This window comes from Melanerpes formicivorus, unplaced genomic scaffold (genome assembly GCF_026170545.1).
Source record: "Melanerpes formicivorus ecotype bairdi unplaced genomic scaffold, bMelFor1.0.p_v2 SCAF_5, whole genome shotgun sequence".
Taxonomy (NCBI): Eukaryota; Metazoa; Chordata; class Aves; order Piciformes; family Picidae; genus Melanerpes; species Melanerpes formicivorus.
Window position 1 is genome coordinate 30,766,155 of NW_027142357.1, and position 17,419 is coordinate 30,783,573.

Below are 17,419 nucleotides of genomic sequence, written 5' to 3' on the forward strand. Positions count from 1 at the left end.
ACTGAATCTGGATAACCTGCACTAGCATGTGGGTCAAGCCTCTGTGACCTAGGATGAACATGGCACACCTCATCACTGGTGCTTCTTCAGATCTTCACTATCTTTATGTTTTACTTTCTGCCACCTGCAAAGTCAGCTGAATTAATTATTTGCTCTGGGTTTTCTTTTAGTCAGAAGCAGAAAGATGCCCGTTTGGCATGGCAATCCAGCTGAAATGTAGCACTAATTCCCCCTGGAGATACAGCAGCCAACAGTGACAAGAAGTCCTGAGCAGAAAAAGTGCATGTGTTTGTACACACTCCCTGCTTGTTCCTCCTGCACAACTCCTCTGCTGCGCAGGCAGGACAGAGCCTTCAAGGTCTAGTTGTTAAGACATGTCTGTAGCAGAAGCCAGGCATTTCTGGCTCTAATCAGCCTTGCTACCCAGTTGGATTTAAAAAAATCACTGTCAATCTCTGCCTCTCCATCCCCAGTCCTAACCTCCCCGGGGGGGTGACTGGTATCAGTGCATAGTTACACAAGAGTTTCTGAGTGTATAAGGCACAAAAAATTGGAAGCAGGTGTTTCTAGGCAGTGCTCATTACTCAGCAAGATGACTTAGAATTTGTTCAGTTATTAATAACATAACAAATGTTGTCTGATATACTTAATGGAAAAATATAAAGTTGTACACCATGACAGGCAACAAAATACAGCTTAAATACAGCTTTTGTGATCCTCCACTAGAAATGATCCCTGAATCTGCAGCAAAAATAGCCTAAAAAAGATGAAAGACTACACAAAAGACATTTACATACAGCACTGAATGCATATACTTAAGTGACATCTACTGATCTAATGAATACTAATGAAGTCCATACTGGGTTTCTGCATTACAAAACTGTACCCCTGGATGATTGTCATCAGATGCCATTTTATCATGGACTTACTAGAAATATGAAGCATCTTCATCCTCCTGCCATCCTGTGGTATCCTCAGGAATAGAATATCCCCCAAATCACTTATTTCATTCTTAAATACAGTCTTAGTTTTGTACAGGTGTTTTCCAATATTATGTCCTCTCCTCTCCTTGCCCCCACAGCTATTTTCAGGCTTTCAGAGAAGATGCCATTTTCAATTCACTGCTTCCACCATTACATAGTTTCAAAGAAAAGGAGCAGGTAAATCATAACAGCAATTTCAAGATTCCTTGGCTTGGCAAGACATTTGCAAACAATTCCAATTTCAATAATAAAATTTTGTTCAGTTTCTATGTGAAAATGACAAAAAGTAGTGGATCTTAAAAACAGAGTATCATTTACCATTCCTATTCTGCAACACAACTTTATCTGTACGTTAGATCTGTAATGCTAAACTGACCTGCTGGCTGCTGCTCTGCGGAAGGAAAGATTCTTAAGGAAGAAAGGCAAAGACAATGTGGGGGTTTCCTCCATTTTAATTGAAAGAAAGTAAAACTATTAAATCAAAAGGCCTCTTTTTCTCTTGCCTGGAAACAAAAAGAATCTCACATAGGGGCTTACAGTAGTTTTGAATGCAATCCAGAACAAAAGGTTCCAAATGAAACAGAGTAATTATACTTTTATGGATCAGCATTTGGCTTCTGTCAAAGCCTCATCTGTAGCTACAATTGCTCAAGTTCCCCTGAGCAGAAGCCAAAGTTTTGTTTGCTTTATTCTACAAATTAATTATTACTAGCTCATGCTTTGGAAACAGCCACAGCAGAAAGCAGCAGCGCATTGATGTGCATGCTTCTGAGATTGGATATTCTTCAACTAGAACTGCTACGGCTCAGAGCCATCCACCATCTAAAACTGTATACATCTGTGTTCCATTCTCTTATCTTCTTTCCTCCAGTCATTACTAATAGTTGCTAAATTTGTCCCTTGTTTTCCAAGGTTGTTTTGTCTTTCCCAACTTTTTTGCCTGCTGTCCCACCTCACAAATATCTCATCAGCTTTGCAGCATACAGCTCTCATTCCCTTCATGGCCCAGGATATTACAAAGCATCTTTCCAAGTTCCTGCTGCTTTCAGCACTAATGTATGGGTCTGCCAGGCCTCCCAGATAACAGAAATTAGGTAGCATTTTAATGCTACAAGGAGTGTTGTCCCAGTAACCTGTTAGCAATACATTCCTCACAAGGAGTAGGAAATGGAGCCAGTACTCTGATAATGAAGAATCATGCTTAAAGAAAGCCACCCAAACCACCAACAAAACACCATGTCATGAGCTGACATGGTGGGGATCAGCAAACTGTCAGTATTATACCTCTGCGGGAAAAAGTCCCCACTGCCTCACACATTTAACCTTCCTCTTCATGTGGGAGGGCAAGTTGTGCTTCCAGATGCTCTGTATAGCTACTAATGGGGACAAACAGGCATAGACAGGTGATCCTGCAACTGAACAAACCCATGGTCATCCAGCCTTCTGCATACCATTTACTGGGGAGACTTCTGCAACAGGAGGCTGGGAGAGAACGTTCTGCTGCCAGTCACACAGATCCAAGTTTCACAGGAAGTCATCACAGTACTAGGTTTTCGGGCTTGAGCATTAGATCTGAAAAGCTGGAGCTGAGGCAGCTGATGATTATCCTACATATTGAAGAGATTCATTTAGGATTTAGACTCAGAGAGGGACATGGCTAAGAACATGCTTAGAACTTTTCAGTGCCTTTGAGATTCTCAGATGTTTGCCAAACACATACAGCAGCCAGAGAGATCCCTGCTGGCCATGGTGTCAGGGAAGAGAACATCTGTATTCCTGTATTTTGTTTGTTTTTTAAATCCTCTCACACACACTTCTTTCCAGTTTCTGAAAACTACTTTGAAACCTCCAAGTCCTCAGAACCTACACGACCTTACAAATCCTTATTCCCACCACTTAAAACTGCATGCGTCTTTCTAGGGCTTTGTAACAGAGACATAAACAGACAGTGCAAAAATCTCAGCTTTCTAAAAAGGGCTTCTCTATCACTCCACAAGGCCAAAGCCCTGCCAACAGTGTGTGCATGCTGAAATTAATCTGGTCTTCTGCCTCCTTTACTGTTCTGCGCAGTCTGTTGCTTCCCATTTCTGTTAGCTCTGTTCCTGAAGTGACCAGTCCTTAGCCTGGTTTCTTACAAAAACATCACTTCTGGAATTAGGCAGTGCACACAGTCGGTACCAGTATCTCCCTAACTCTTTACCACTTAATATCATGCAAAATTAACAGAAAAGAGAAAGTTAAAAAAAATATGCTGTGGCTTTCAGTTACTGGAGGACACAGACTCGAGCTAGCAATGCATTAACTTGAGTCACAGGATACCAGATCACTTGAGAGCTCTTTCCACTAATTGGTCTCTTCTTCATTTCTCTAGTGTCAAAATTATACATAAACCCACAAGAACAGATGCACAAATTAGCAGCAATTGTTGAGGGATATTAATATAGTATAAGACAAGAGAAGTTAATCCATCCCCATCCAAAACTCTGCCTCTGTTTTACAGCATCTGTGAGAGGGCTTTAAATAGTTTTACAAAGTTCAGTGCACTACAGAATAAAAAGTTTAACTGATTTTTGCTTTTAAGTCATTCTAGTTTAAGGAGGAAGCAAAAAGGTGGGATAATTTTAACAAGAACCTCTTCAAATGTTACATAAACTCAATGTTCTTAAAACCACTTTGCATGTTAACTACACGACAAAGCAGTTCATTAACTGAAATTTAAGCAAGTTTGTACAAGTAGGTCATTAAAAAAGGAAAGTTTTGGTCTAAGATGACTCAATTTTTCTTGTTCAAATTAACAGAATCATAGAATCCGTAAGATTGGAAATGACCTCAAAGATCATCAAGTCCAACCTGTCACCACAGACCTCATGACTACTAAACCATGGCACCAAGTGCCACGTCCAATCCCCTCTGGAACACCTCTAGGGACAGCGAGTCCACCCCCTCCCTGGGCAGCCCATTCCAATGGCTAACAACTCTCCGTTAAGAACCTTCTCCTCAAGAGAACACCGGGGAGGGATTAGTTTAATAAACATATTTTGATGCATTTTTTTTTAACTATAAATTTGATACATTTGTTTTTACTATTAGGCCAATCAGCAACAAGAAATAATTAAAGAAATAATAATTTGCTTTTGTTACTATTGAAGAAAAAAGAAAATACAAATAAACATAAAGAATTATTATAGTGCTCCACAAACTTCTTCAGGGACCTTCATTATTCTCTCCAAATTACTATTCATAGTATTTAATCATTAAAACATCTAACAGTCCTCAATCCATCACCTCGTGAACTTAACAGGCCCTTGTGTAAACTCAGAATAGCAGAGTGTGAATTATACATCACAGGCCCCTCGTAATTGCTGGTGGCTGCAGATCTGCAGTCACCTGGCCTGCTCACTTTGGAGATGTTATCTTTATTACAACACATGTGTTTATGTAGTGCACCCAGCAGGATGCCTTGCAGCCAGTTATTTATCTCTTTTGTTCTTCAGAGGGTACAAGGCTTTCTCGTGGCCCTGAAGACACCAGGAGTTCTCAGTAGGGACCAAGATCACAACGTATTCCCAGTTCAAAAAGAAAGATCTGCAGACAGCCAAATACTTAACCAAGCTGGCATGTCAATACTTAACCAAGGGTGCTACCTATTCTTTAGCATAAAAGCTTTCAAGACTGAACCATCAAAACATACATATTTCAAAGAGGGTGTGATCTTGGGTTGAAACACCTGCTTTAGTATTAATGGCCTAATTTATCACATAGAGTTGATGTCAAATTCAGCTGTAACAATGGCTACAAAACAACCAAATTCCTTTACACGTGGATTTTGGCTTGAATGCCTTTCTCCAAAAGACCCTGATTTCTCCTCTCAACACCAACAAATTGGCTAAGAAGAGTCAAGTGATTTGTGGTAGTATGAGCAGAGTAAGTCACCTTTACCCATGAATGAAACCTACTTTGGTGCTTCATAAAAATTATTGATAACTTAAAAATAAAGAAATCATTTTAACCTCTGGAAAATGAAAAAGCCACAATTCACCCACAGGTGAAGTTTCCAGGCGCTGGCTCTTGACAGGGAAACAGAAGAGCTCCCATGTAGGTAAAATTCACTGCTGTCATTTGGGGAAAGGTGTGGGAAGGCTGATCATTTCCTTCCTACTCACTTTTCTCAGCCTACAGCCTCAACCAGAAGGTATGGCAATTAAAAGGTGGGGGCCCCTAAGCCCACATGAAACCCACAGTTTCTCCCCACCTACCTGCAAAAAATAACCTTCTCTAATCTACTTGTAGGCACATGCCTCAAATGAAGAAAAGGAGGCAGAAGTCTTGCTAAGATTTGATGCTGAGAAACAATGAATCATCCCACAAATGCATTCTGGGAGGAGATTGAAGCTCACAGAGACTGTCAGAACAGCACTAGGAAGCAATACATGGATAAAACCTGCTCTTGGGCTTCCTCCTGCTTAATGCTGCTCTTCCTCTTCTTCAAACATAAACATGATTTTTGTTGTGTCAGCCCTCCAAAAAGGGGAGAAGATAAGAAATGAGATGGATTATGCAATAAATACTAAAACCAGATACTGCTCCTGTCTATTCTGGGAAATGAGGCATTCTACAAAATTTAAAGCTGCATAAATTCTGTCTGAGACAAGAGATTTGGGGAATCTTTGAAAATATCCATGGAAGAACTGCCAAAAATTAATATACACCATACTGTAAAATTAAACTGGTTTCTGCTTACCTTCAATAACCTCTTCAAAACCCTGAAAACAGAATTGGGATGAGCTCCTAACAAAACCAGGCCACTGGCATAACTACCTCCAAAGGAAACACTCAAGTCTGACCTGGGTTTGATAGGATATGCCTCATTATAAGCCTACTTAGCATTTCAAAAGAGTCTGTTAGCAAGCCAGGAAAAACAGCCTGATGCCTATACTCAACAAGAAGAACATACCATTAAGCAGCACTTTGCTTTGGCAAGGCACAGTACAGCACTGATATGTCCAGTTACACCGATATCCTTGGAGCTGCGATCAGAGCTCAGCTTCGTACTATATATATTGGTAAGTATTCTAACACGAAGAAACATTAAGACAAGATGTCCTGTGTGCAAGGACAGTGGGAGGAGGAAGAAAGAAGATACTTGCTTGGTGGGAATTTTCACAAATTTTGTAGAACAAAATCACATAGAACCTTGCAATCTAAGAATTTAACACACTTCATAAGCAACAAATTAATCATCACAACACCTGTAAGACAGAGAGGTTAAGCTGAAATGGCTGGTTTGAATATACTGATGCTCAGCCAAAGTGCAACTATTTGGTCATTTTTAAGGGGGGAATTTTTGCAGTTAGACTGTAATTAAATCAGAAAAGTAGTTAACAATGTTTTTTGTTTACCAAGCTGAAAGCAAATGGACTGCTTCATTTCTGTAAATGGTTTAGTTCAAGTTGTCAAGATGTTTAAAATCCCTCGGATAGGTTAACATTGAGTACATGATTCATAAGAATTATGAGAAGGGGAGAGAGGAGGAAACTGTCACTTCAAGCACACTTTCACTGTGCTTGGATGCCAGCCCTAAAATAAGCTTCTTGAAACAGTTCATCAAAATAATTCCAATGACAAAGCCAATCTTTAGCCCTTCACACAGGACTTCAAACTTCCTTTTATAGCACAGAGATTACTATATTTGTCCAAACCTAGATAACATTAAAGCCATTATCACTGCACTGTGATACTATAAATAGCAATACTTATGTACAACATTTAAAATTCTGCCTGGGAAGGATAACAGATAAACAATATTATCTATGTGTATTTTAGGATTTGTCTATCAGACACAATCTCATTCATGATAACGTGAACCAATTTAGTTACATAATTAACCTTGTTGTTTACCCAGAATTACTTGCAATGTCTTGGGAACTCCTTTCCTGATTGAATTTGACAATAGACTTTATATTTAACACACACAGAGACACATATGTGGGAAAGGTCAAATCACACTCTGAGGTTCTGGTTGGCAAAGTTAACTCTCATTCAATAAATCTGGACAGGAAATGCTTTCATTCTCTGTTAAAAGGCTCTGTTCATTTGCATCAGAAAAGAGTGTATTAAGTCTAAGCCTCTTCATCTTAGTTTCATCATCACCCTGAATAATCCTGAAACAAATTTTCCTGCTACAAAATGTCAGAAAATTATATTTTTGTTATGGGTAAGTGTCGTGGATACGCCCTCAGAAATGCGCGGCAGATCCAGCAACGAAAATATAAGTTTATTTATGTATGTACAAACTCTGTAACGGGGTACTTACAGTCACCCTCCACAGGTATCAATACTCGGTTAGTGGAACTATCTTTACAGAATGTTATGTATGGGCATTTAAATCAAAATGGTTCACAGAATTTATAATCTAAACTGAGTCAGAAAGTGGCGGGGGAGGGATTGGTCCGTGACCGGCAACCCTCCACCCGGAGCAATATAAACGCTATCCTAAATGAAGTTCTACAAAAAAGGGCTTGGCTTACTCACAAGCTGAGAACTTCGTGGTCTTTCCTTAATAATGTTTGTAGTCCAGAGAACGTGGCACGGATGTGCCGTAATAAGGAGGCAGGAAATGGCGGCAGCCGCGTGGCCGCACCGCGTGGCTCTGCTGCTCTCTCCCAGGATACAAAATTCCTCGCTCGGAGGGGGGCAGTGGCAGGTCAGCAACGCTGGTTCACACGGGCTACCAGGTTTTCTACGATGGATCACGCAGCAGTTGATCCCATGGAGTGCTGTCCACGGCACCGCACGCAGCTGGGTGACGGTGGCAACAGGACCACGAGGCCTCCCGAAGCACTGGCGGGCACACACACAGGCACCAACACCGAGGTGGGGGGGCTCATTTACCAAACGACCCCTATTTACCATTTGCCCCAGTGAATACTGGCCCAATAAGCATCTGTTGCCAACGCAAACATTAACCAATCAACTGACACCTACCAAATATGGCCTGAGTATATGCTATACTCGGGGAAACAAACATACAGCCTGCCTCTAGTACTGCAGGGGTGAGACCACGCCCAGGTAGGCTGTTTACCTGGACTCAGGGGCGCCAGGATCCCCCCTGCTGCCTCCAGAAAGGAGGGGGAACAAAAGAGGGTTAACACATAGAAAAATATATCCTACCCAAATGTTTGGGGCACAGTCCTGATCATAAGCATCCTTCACTAAAATAAGTTAGTTTCTGAACTTTACTTTCCATAACAATAAGCAGGAGATTATGAACTCATCCACAGGAAGTGCTGATAGGGCTCTACAAAGATTTTCTTCTACACATTCAGGTCAGAAAGACCACTGTATTTTGCATAAAAACATCATATTTACCCAAACAGAGAGACAGCCCACCCTCCAAGAGAAGTGTAACACAGTAAGCAATATCATGGCAGAACTGCCCCTTATTAAAGGATCATGGCTGTGTTTTACAGAGCTACTACTGGCACCTGAAAAAGAAGTAATTTCTGCTTTAAGTTTTAGATTGATTTCTTTTTTCTTAAAAGAAAGAAGTGTATAACCACAGGAGAAGAGAAGAGAAGAGAAGAGAAGAGAGAAGAGAGAAGAGAGAAGAGAGAAGAGAGAAGAGAGAAGAGAGAAGAGAGAAGAGAGAAGAGAAGAGAAGGGAAGAGTAGAAAAGAGAAGAAAAGAAAAGAGAAGAGAAGAAAAGAAAAGAGAAGAGAAGAGAAGAAAAGAGAAGAGAAGAAAAGAGAAGAAAAGAGAAGAAAAGAGAAGAAAAGAGAAGAAAAGAAAAGAGAAGAAAAGAGAAGAAAAGAGAAGAAAAGAAAAGAAAAGAAAAGAAAAGAAAAGAAAAGAAAAGAAAAGAAAAGAAAAGAAAAGAAAAGAAAAGAAAAGAAAAGAAAAGAAAAGAGAAAAGAAAAGAAAAGAAAAGAGAAAAGAAAAGAAAAGAAAAGAAAAGAAAAGAAAAGAAAAGAAAAGAAAAGAAAAGAAAAGAAAAGAAAAGAAAAGAAAAGAAAAGAAAAGAAAAGAAAAGAAAAGAAAAAAGAAAAGAAAAGAGAAAAGAAGAGAAAATAAAAGAAAAAAGAATAGAAAAGAAAAGGAAAAGGCAAAGGCAGCATGTAACCTAGTAGCTAAAACTAAGCATACCACAGCAGAATCGGTCATTTAAAGACTATTCAATTTAAACCAGGAAACCCCCTCCCCAAACACAGTCACTTCACATAATTTTAGAATAACATTCTCTGCTGGTAGAGTGGTTTAGGGTTTTTTTTTAATTAAAATTAGAGATGGTCCCAAAAGCCCAGAACAAATCATCCCTGCAAGTTAAAATACTGAATCTTGTCTGGAACAGAATATAGTAAACCACTTCTCCCCCACAAAAGGTCAAACCAGGCTAAGTGCAAGAGGCTGTGGTCCCGTGCATCCTGAGTTCAAAGGGCCAAAGCTAAACCCAGCTGGGAAGGAAATGTCCAGTGTCAGTGAGGCTCATTATTTTCATGTTGACTGCACAATCAGCGAGCAATCCCACTTTGAAGATCCAGTAAAAATAAAGATCTCAAGCTCGAAGTGTGACAACTGTAATCAAACAATCGATAGCGAATGAAAATTCCCATCTGTTATACTTTTATTTATAGTATACCTTTTTAACTGATCTATGAGAGTGAGAAAGGGGAATCACTGGATACAGCTGATGGAGGAGGGAGACCTGCACCTCTATGCTGACACACAGAGCTTTCCACTTCTATAAACTGTGGAGGAAATGCTCCTGCCCATAAATCATCAACAGGAAGCCAGATTCAATGGCTGGGCACAGAACCCTTGCACTGACTTCACATACTTCTCAATTGCCTTGACACAATAACCTTTAGCTCATAAAAACTTGGATCTTATGACATTTTTGAATAGTGACTAAAGCAAAACAAAATTGCTAAGAGTGCTCTCCTCTCAAAAGCCTTCCCTTGAGCATTTTCCCATGAAAAGTAAAGAGCATGCTTATTTTTATTCAGCCATTTCATTAATCCACTTCAAGACACTATTCTCCCCAACCAGCGTGTTTCTGTGCACATGTAAATGCCTCTAAATCATCAGCAGTCATTCCCACTAGAGGTGGTTTCAGTGCACCCAGGCAAGAGCAAAGGCTCCATGCTGAACTCCTAGTGTGAAATGAGTCATTTGTTCCCAATCATGTTTCCTTTTTTCAATATTCGTACTTAGTTATTCATTTCCCTAAAGTACATGAAGATGAGATGTTCCTAAATTACTTTCCATTTGCTCTCAGTACATATACTGTCTTACTCCTATTTCTTATCTCCCTTTTCCATGATCTCAGTGGGCTTTGATTTAGGGCCTAGTAGGAACAAAGCTCATACTTTGAGGAAGATACCATTTAAATTGTTTCCCTTTGCAAGATGTTTTCAGATCTCGGCCTCCCTTCACTTGGCAACAGTCAGTACCTGTAAGGGCTTGATTCCTAAACACTCATACCATGATGAACAACATTAAAGTTACTTTTAGGCTGCAGAAGTGTTTGTATTATTCAGTAAATATGCGAGATGAGAAAATGAAATGTGTGTAAGCTTTCTGTTAGCTACCCATCAGGACAGTCTCGGGAACTGATTGGTGTTTATACCCATTCATGTAAACAGACTTCACCTTTTATATTACTTCACAACCATAACTGAAAATCACAGCAAACTGTTTTCTCTCTCTGTACTCTGGGTCATGCATAATTTTTTTGTTGTACCTTTTGAGATCTCCATGTCTCCATAGCAGCCACTACATTGGGGCTATTTTTTCCAATCACCACCTCTCCATCGTATTTCCCTCTCCCTTTAAAATTGTTAATTTGCAAATTCAGTTTATTGTTTTTTACTTAGTGATACAGCTAAAACTTAAATTATTGCTCTAAAGAGATAATCACCTTTACTAAGTTTTGACTGTAACAAACAACTTTCAGACCTGCAAGCAATGAAGTATGGAAACTGATGTGAAAGACTGTGATACCATACATGTCATATCTAACATGAATGTCAAGCTGACCTTTCAGCACTGGAAAAAAGTGATTTCTCTACTGAGAAAATTCACAAACAACATCTATCAAAAAAGATCTACACACCTTCTTGAACAAGCCAGTGCCATTAAGGGATATATGAGTGTAGACACACCACTTAATCTAATGTACTGTAGCACATACTCTGCTGAGGGCACTCTGGATGGCCTCTTCTGCTCACCTTCATTGCCATATGTGTATTCTTTATTTTTCATCACTGAACCATTATTGTCTTTCACATTTGAGAATGTTTTTTCAGATGTTCACCTGTTTACTTAGTCATGATCAAAACTATGAAGGCCTGAACAGATTTGTGCTGATTTCAGTGAGTTTTGTATCAGACTCTATGCTCAGCAGTGAGCCATCTCTTCCTAGTGAGCCATCTCTTCCTAGTAGTCTGCTTGCACATTACCTCTCCCTGAAACCTTCAATGCTAAGGAAATGTCTTCAAAGGCTTCAGAATTTCATGTGACTTTCACTGCATCAACTATTGGAGATTATGATGGGCACAGTATATTAGAGATCCACTTTTATTTGCTGATCATCAGGTATCAGATAATGTAATAATACACCAACACATACGAGAGAGAAGATTATGCAAGCAGTTTACAGAAAAACCTCTTGTCAGAAGTAGAGATGGAGAGAAGAAGAAAGGAAGCTTGCTTGACTCATTAAAAGCATTTGTAGACTCACGGAGCTGTTACACAGTTCCAGGATTTGGCTTAGAAGAGACATAAGTGATCCCCAAAGAAGTCAGGTACAACAATGGAGGTAAAATGCATCAAGACTACGTTAACTTTGCAACTGCAGCCTATTAAGATATCATACTAAAGACTTTAACACCTCTTTCCCTGGGAAATGGAGAGTGGAACATGGTAATGTTCAGAAATTTATGGGGCTGAACTACCCCAGCAACACAGACTGGGTTTGATTTTGCATGACTTGCCAGAGATTGGATATCAATTTATTTGGCTCATTGAGGCAGATCAAGGAGCAACACATCACTGGGTGATTGAGCAGGTGCCACTAATAGATCCCTCTGTAATTTCAGACTGGCAGAGACCACACCATGTGAATTTTACCTCAGCTGAGCTCTGCAATTCACTCCACAACAATCTTTAACTTTCATCCCCACCATGCCTTATCAGAACAGTGCATGTAACTGTCCAAATATAACTACACCCAAATTTCTCACCTCAAAATCACTGAGACTCATTCTAGGAAAGGAAGGGGGAAAAAAAATCTGAAGAACAAGATCAGTTGAAGTTGCTTCTCAAAGGAAGATGTTGCAGGAATGTGGCAATCTATAAACAGACTTTCAAAAGTCAACTGGTGACACTTCAGAGATTTTACGCTTGTTTTGGATTATGTGTCATGGACATCTTCGTCTCTTGGCATTAAGTGCCAAGCACTGGGAGGGTCCCTCCTCTCCCACAGCTGGGAGATGAACTGCTGTGCTTACCTGACGTTGTCATGTTTCTGGATGTAGATCTTATGAAACATCATATCTTCCTGTTTGGCATTAATGTCAGCTTTCATCTCCATGGCAACATGTCGAGGAAGTACAGAGAGCAGGAGACGCTCCTGTGGAGTCAGACAGATGAACCAATTAAAACACCTGCTGCCCAGTTAACAAACACACTTTGTTCCTTACTGGGGAGAAATGAGTCATCAGTTTGGTGAGAGATGAGTACAACCAAGTGAAATTGTCTCCATAAACCCAGTAGCTGATCTCCTAACAAGTCATATGCAATTCTGTCCCAACTACTTAAGAACAATTCAATGGCTTTAGAAAACAAAAAATTAATGGATTTTTCATCCCAGGTGCACTGGGCTTGTGATTCACAGTTGCTACATTCTTGCAAAAGAAGGAGCCACAGAACTTAAAAAGTGCCTGCACATCATTCTTGGAAGGACTCTGATAAATGATACTGTCTGACCTCCTACACACCCTCTCCAAGCCACCATGAAGTCCTCTTTCACATAACACCAGAGGTCTGACACCACACACCCTTAGGCAACACTTAAAATTCCTTCATTTCCTATCTTATCATCTAAGCATACTACTCTAACAGGCCCAATCCTGTTCTTAGAAGCTAAAAAGTCAATAGGAACAGCCCAACAAAACTCTCATGGAAAGTTAGCCCAACTACATAATGCGGTATTACACTTTCACATTTAAAACCACTATTTGTGCCCAATGGCATGAAGACCTGCAAACCACCACTCACCTACAAGAGTATTTTCAATAATCACCTCTGTTATCAACAACTCTCATCTCTCCACCCTCACCTGGCACTCTTATTTACTGATAATAGCTTTAGTGTGACTTTCATAACACTATGCTGTTTCATATATAGTTTTGCATGCTAGACACAAATCAGTGACATAATAAAATGACAACTTTATGGTAACTTCTCCCAAAACTCACACAAAACCCTCTCCATGCTATTACTCTAAATTGGTGGCAATTTCATGCAGAAGGTATAGAGTTTAAATCCACAGGTAATACGTGCCCCAATGATGCACTGGTGTACTTCAGGAAATCGCACCTGAGAAATTCTGCCTATGCCTCTATTTTATTCTTACTTCCATCCTTTGCAGTTCAAAACACATTGTTGCTATAGCTGAAGAAGGTGGGGAGCATCTCTTTTGGGATCAGCTCCACTGTGGTCCAAGCTGCAGGCAGTGCTCTGGAATAGCTGAAGAATCCTAAAAGCTTGTGCCACTCCCATATTTATTTTTCTTTACCTGCAGCGAGCAGAGGGAAGAAAAGGGCCTTCCTTCCTGACCACACAGACATAATGTGACATAAATGAAGGTCCCTAACCTTATCTAACAGCTCATTAATTCTCAACAACACAGGAAACAGTAGGACTCAAATACAGTTCTGACTCAGAGAGGTCAGCAGTCCTCCAATCCTAATTACTCACGTCACCAAACCTCTTGCCCATACTACAGTTCTAGTTAAATCTAATTCCTAGATTTAACTGAAAGTTCCCCATTTATTTCTTCCTCCAAGGAGAGAGGGGAACTTTGGGGGGAACCAGAGGAAGATGAATTCACTGGAAATCTGCTTAGCATGCACTGAGACATTTCATAGTCTGCAGCACTGTCCAGAATTTTCTATTTTCTTTCCCTTCACTGTGTACCATAAAGAGATTACTTCTTGCTTCCAGTCTCTGAAGAGGTAGCAATAACACAGAAGATGTGTTGGGAGAGATTTCTATCTGCTCTGCTCAAAACTGCAGCAGACCTGATAAGAAACCTTCTTTTAAAGCACTGTCACCTCCCCTAGCATACTGTAGGTGTTAAGAGTTACACATCCACATTTTTTTCATAAAAAGACCATGAATCAGGCACGTGTCCTCAGGCTTCTGTCAGCTGCTGGCACACTCCTGGAGTGCAAAAGCACAATACATTTGTATGCTCTTCAGAGTAACTGGTGTATACACTGTTGTCATTTGCATATTATAACAGGCATCCTCAAATGTGTGAAAACTGCTATTTTGCATGTGATTTTATATGTCCTCTAAATAACTCAGAGCTTAATGAGCTTCAGGGGCACCCACAGGTTTGGTACATTCCCTGTAGGTGCACAACAACAGAGAGATGCTTTTTTTCTTTCACTTGCTCGTTAAATAGGGACACATTCTAGGGACTGAGTATCTCTTACTAGTACTCCAAGAAATTTTCACATAAATTTCTGGGTAACTTTTCTTTGCAAGCCCCCTGCCCTGCACTTTCTGACAGCACAGGCTTGACAGAATAAAACATCAATATTTTCAAGACACATAAGATCTCCAGGAGATGAACTAACACTGCACCTATTGGGGAGTAAGACAGGCTTGTCAGGCAAAATAAATACATGAAGTACAATGGCCCTTCATGTAGCAACTAATTAGGAAGTTGAGCCATGTTATAAGGTTGGGTATTTTCTTTATTCTGTTTGTTGGGAGCATCATGATCACTGAAAATAACTAACAGGAAGGTCTGTAACGAGTGTTTTTGTAAAGCACAAACCATGCTACAAGACCTTCAAAACAACAACTTCTCTGTTTCATTTCAAATGGAGCACAGAAATTAAAGTCTGCACTAGAATACAATTTTCATTTTGCTATAATGACTACAAAGTACTGCAGCTCTTGCTGTAAAATCACTTATTATGCATCAGTGAGGTGACTGAGGCTGCTGTTTTACAAGTATAACAAGGCAGCATTCTGACCTGATAAAACAAAAAAAAAAGGCAAGAGCAAATTCATATACACTTCTCACTCCGAAACAAGATGCAAGTATAGCTCCACTGAATTATACATTAAACAAATGCATTTCCAAGAGCACTAGTCTTTAGAATTGGCACAGATGAAAGAGTACAATACAGATCTACTCTGCTTAAATATGTACACATAGATATATGTATATGTGGGCACATACATCCCTAAGATGACTCTGTACTACACAGGAATTTGAAGTCATACTCTTGCAAGGTAATCTCAAAGCACTACAAATATTTATTGTCTTATGACTATCCATTTGTTCACAGGTTTAATAACACTTTTCACTGCAAGTGATGCTGAGATGAAAAAGAGAAGGGATAGAACAGGTGTTCAGAGACAAAAGACAAGCAATGGTAGAAGCAAGACTGTGCAGTCCTGAAAAGACATTTCTTACTCAAATCCTAAGTATTCACTCACTACAGATTGTGGAGGAAACCTGTGTTTTCATCCAAAAGTATTTTATTCTGGGCAGATAACAGTGATTGCTGTGATGGCTCTGCCCTAGGTTATCTCAAATAATGAAATCAAAGTAAGTTTCTCTTCTTCATTGGACATGCTGGGTATTTATTTACTTCCTTGCTAATTTTGGGTGCTGGTAGATGCTTAATAAAGGAAAACACAAATCCTTTTACTGGACATAATATGCTTGGTCCTGTGTGCAGATGTCCAGAAAGAGGCAAACAACAATAACAGTTTTGAGCTGTGCAGCTGTTTTTCTCTCCTCCCCTGTCTGGATACTGAGTCTCTTCTCAGATACAGCCTGAGACGCCCTTATATGTGTCTGCTGTCACCTCAAGATTATCTCAATGCATTATGCATAGGGATGTATCTGAACTGAACCTGGAGATCAATGCCAGTGCAGACTGTAACTGAAAATAAGGCACAGTTACTGCTGGAAGAACTGGAGGGTATTTCTAAATGACTGGCCTTGACCCATGTTCTTCTGATGGCCTGGGTTTCTTCTGTATGGTACAGTACTTCCTAGGGAGGAGATGACAAAAAAGGCATAAAGCCAGGGCATTTGTCAGGGCTTGAACTGCTTTTGAAATAGAAGATCCTAAATCCAGAACAGGACAAGCATTTGGGCCATGTTGCCAAGGCAGTCTTGCAGCAGGGAGGAATAATTGTAACCAACAAGTAAAATGGGGTACTTCCTCGGCCCAATCCTTTCCTCTGCATCAAGGTGTGGAAGGAGGAGCTGCTGCTGGTTTCATCTTTCCCAGACTACGCTCATTACAAAGGCAAAAGGAGCTTTGAGTGTGAATATTGTTTTCATACATATACTATAAAAAGTTACGCATGTGCACATGTTGTTTCACAATATGGGCTAAGCAGCAAGTATGTCAGCCAGAAGTACCTCATGAAGCGCTGCCAAAAGACAAATCCATAGACGCAGATGGTCTGAGACATGAGGGAAAATTAAGCTGTGTTGCCTCAGAGACGCAAAGATACTCCAATTGATTCATTCTCTTGGTCTCTTCCCCAAACCCATAATCAAGCTCTGAGATACCTCCCAAGGGAAGAGTGTCAGCCCCATTTAGTGATTCATTTCAAACTGGACAGACCACTATGAGATGTACTGCAAGGCAGAGATGTACATTAGCAAGGAAAAGTCAAGCTTTCCCCAAAAGTCCTTTATATCTAATTCTGAGGACATGCAATTCATAGCAGGAGAATCCATACACTTCACACCCTTGACAACTCAGTTGTATGCTGGCAGCAACAAGTCTTTTTATAACAAAAACTATCAAAACTGGTGATGAATCTCACTTTGTGAACAAATACAATTAACCTCAGGCCTACATGGTGTACAGAGGTGTGCAAGCAGGTAGGGACCTTTAAAAAAGGCAAGAGGAGGACCCTCTTTGGAGACATCAAGGGACAGTACATTCCATGGATCAAATTTTACTTTTCACTTCAAAGCCTGCTTTAGAGATATATGTTGGCAGTGGTGCTACTGACAAATACACTATTCTTTGACCTTACAAAGAGAGTCAATCTGAAGCCTGTGTGTTGCATTTGCATTCAACACATGGCTTCAATGATGGTGCAAATAAACTACACAGTATGTCTGCATCCTGTGTGATTTAGCCTGGAGAAAAGGAGGCTCAGGG

At 40.1% G+C, this 17,419-nt stretch overlaps 1 protein-coding gene across 1 annotated transcript in view; it reads right to left on the reverse strand.

Moving 5' to 3' along the window:
- ADCY5 (adenylate cyclase 5) overlaps nt 1-17,419 on the reverse strand; it is a 223,618-nt gene that overhangs the window by 74,643 nt on the left and 131,556 nt on the right. Inside the window, exon 3 of the mRNA XM_068139006.1 lies at nt 12,491-12,612. Within this exon, the coding sequence (XP_067995107.1) occupies nt 12,491-12,612 (122 nt within the window). The remainder of the gene's footprint in view (nt 1-12,490; nt 12,613-17,419) is intronic.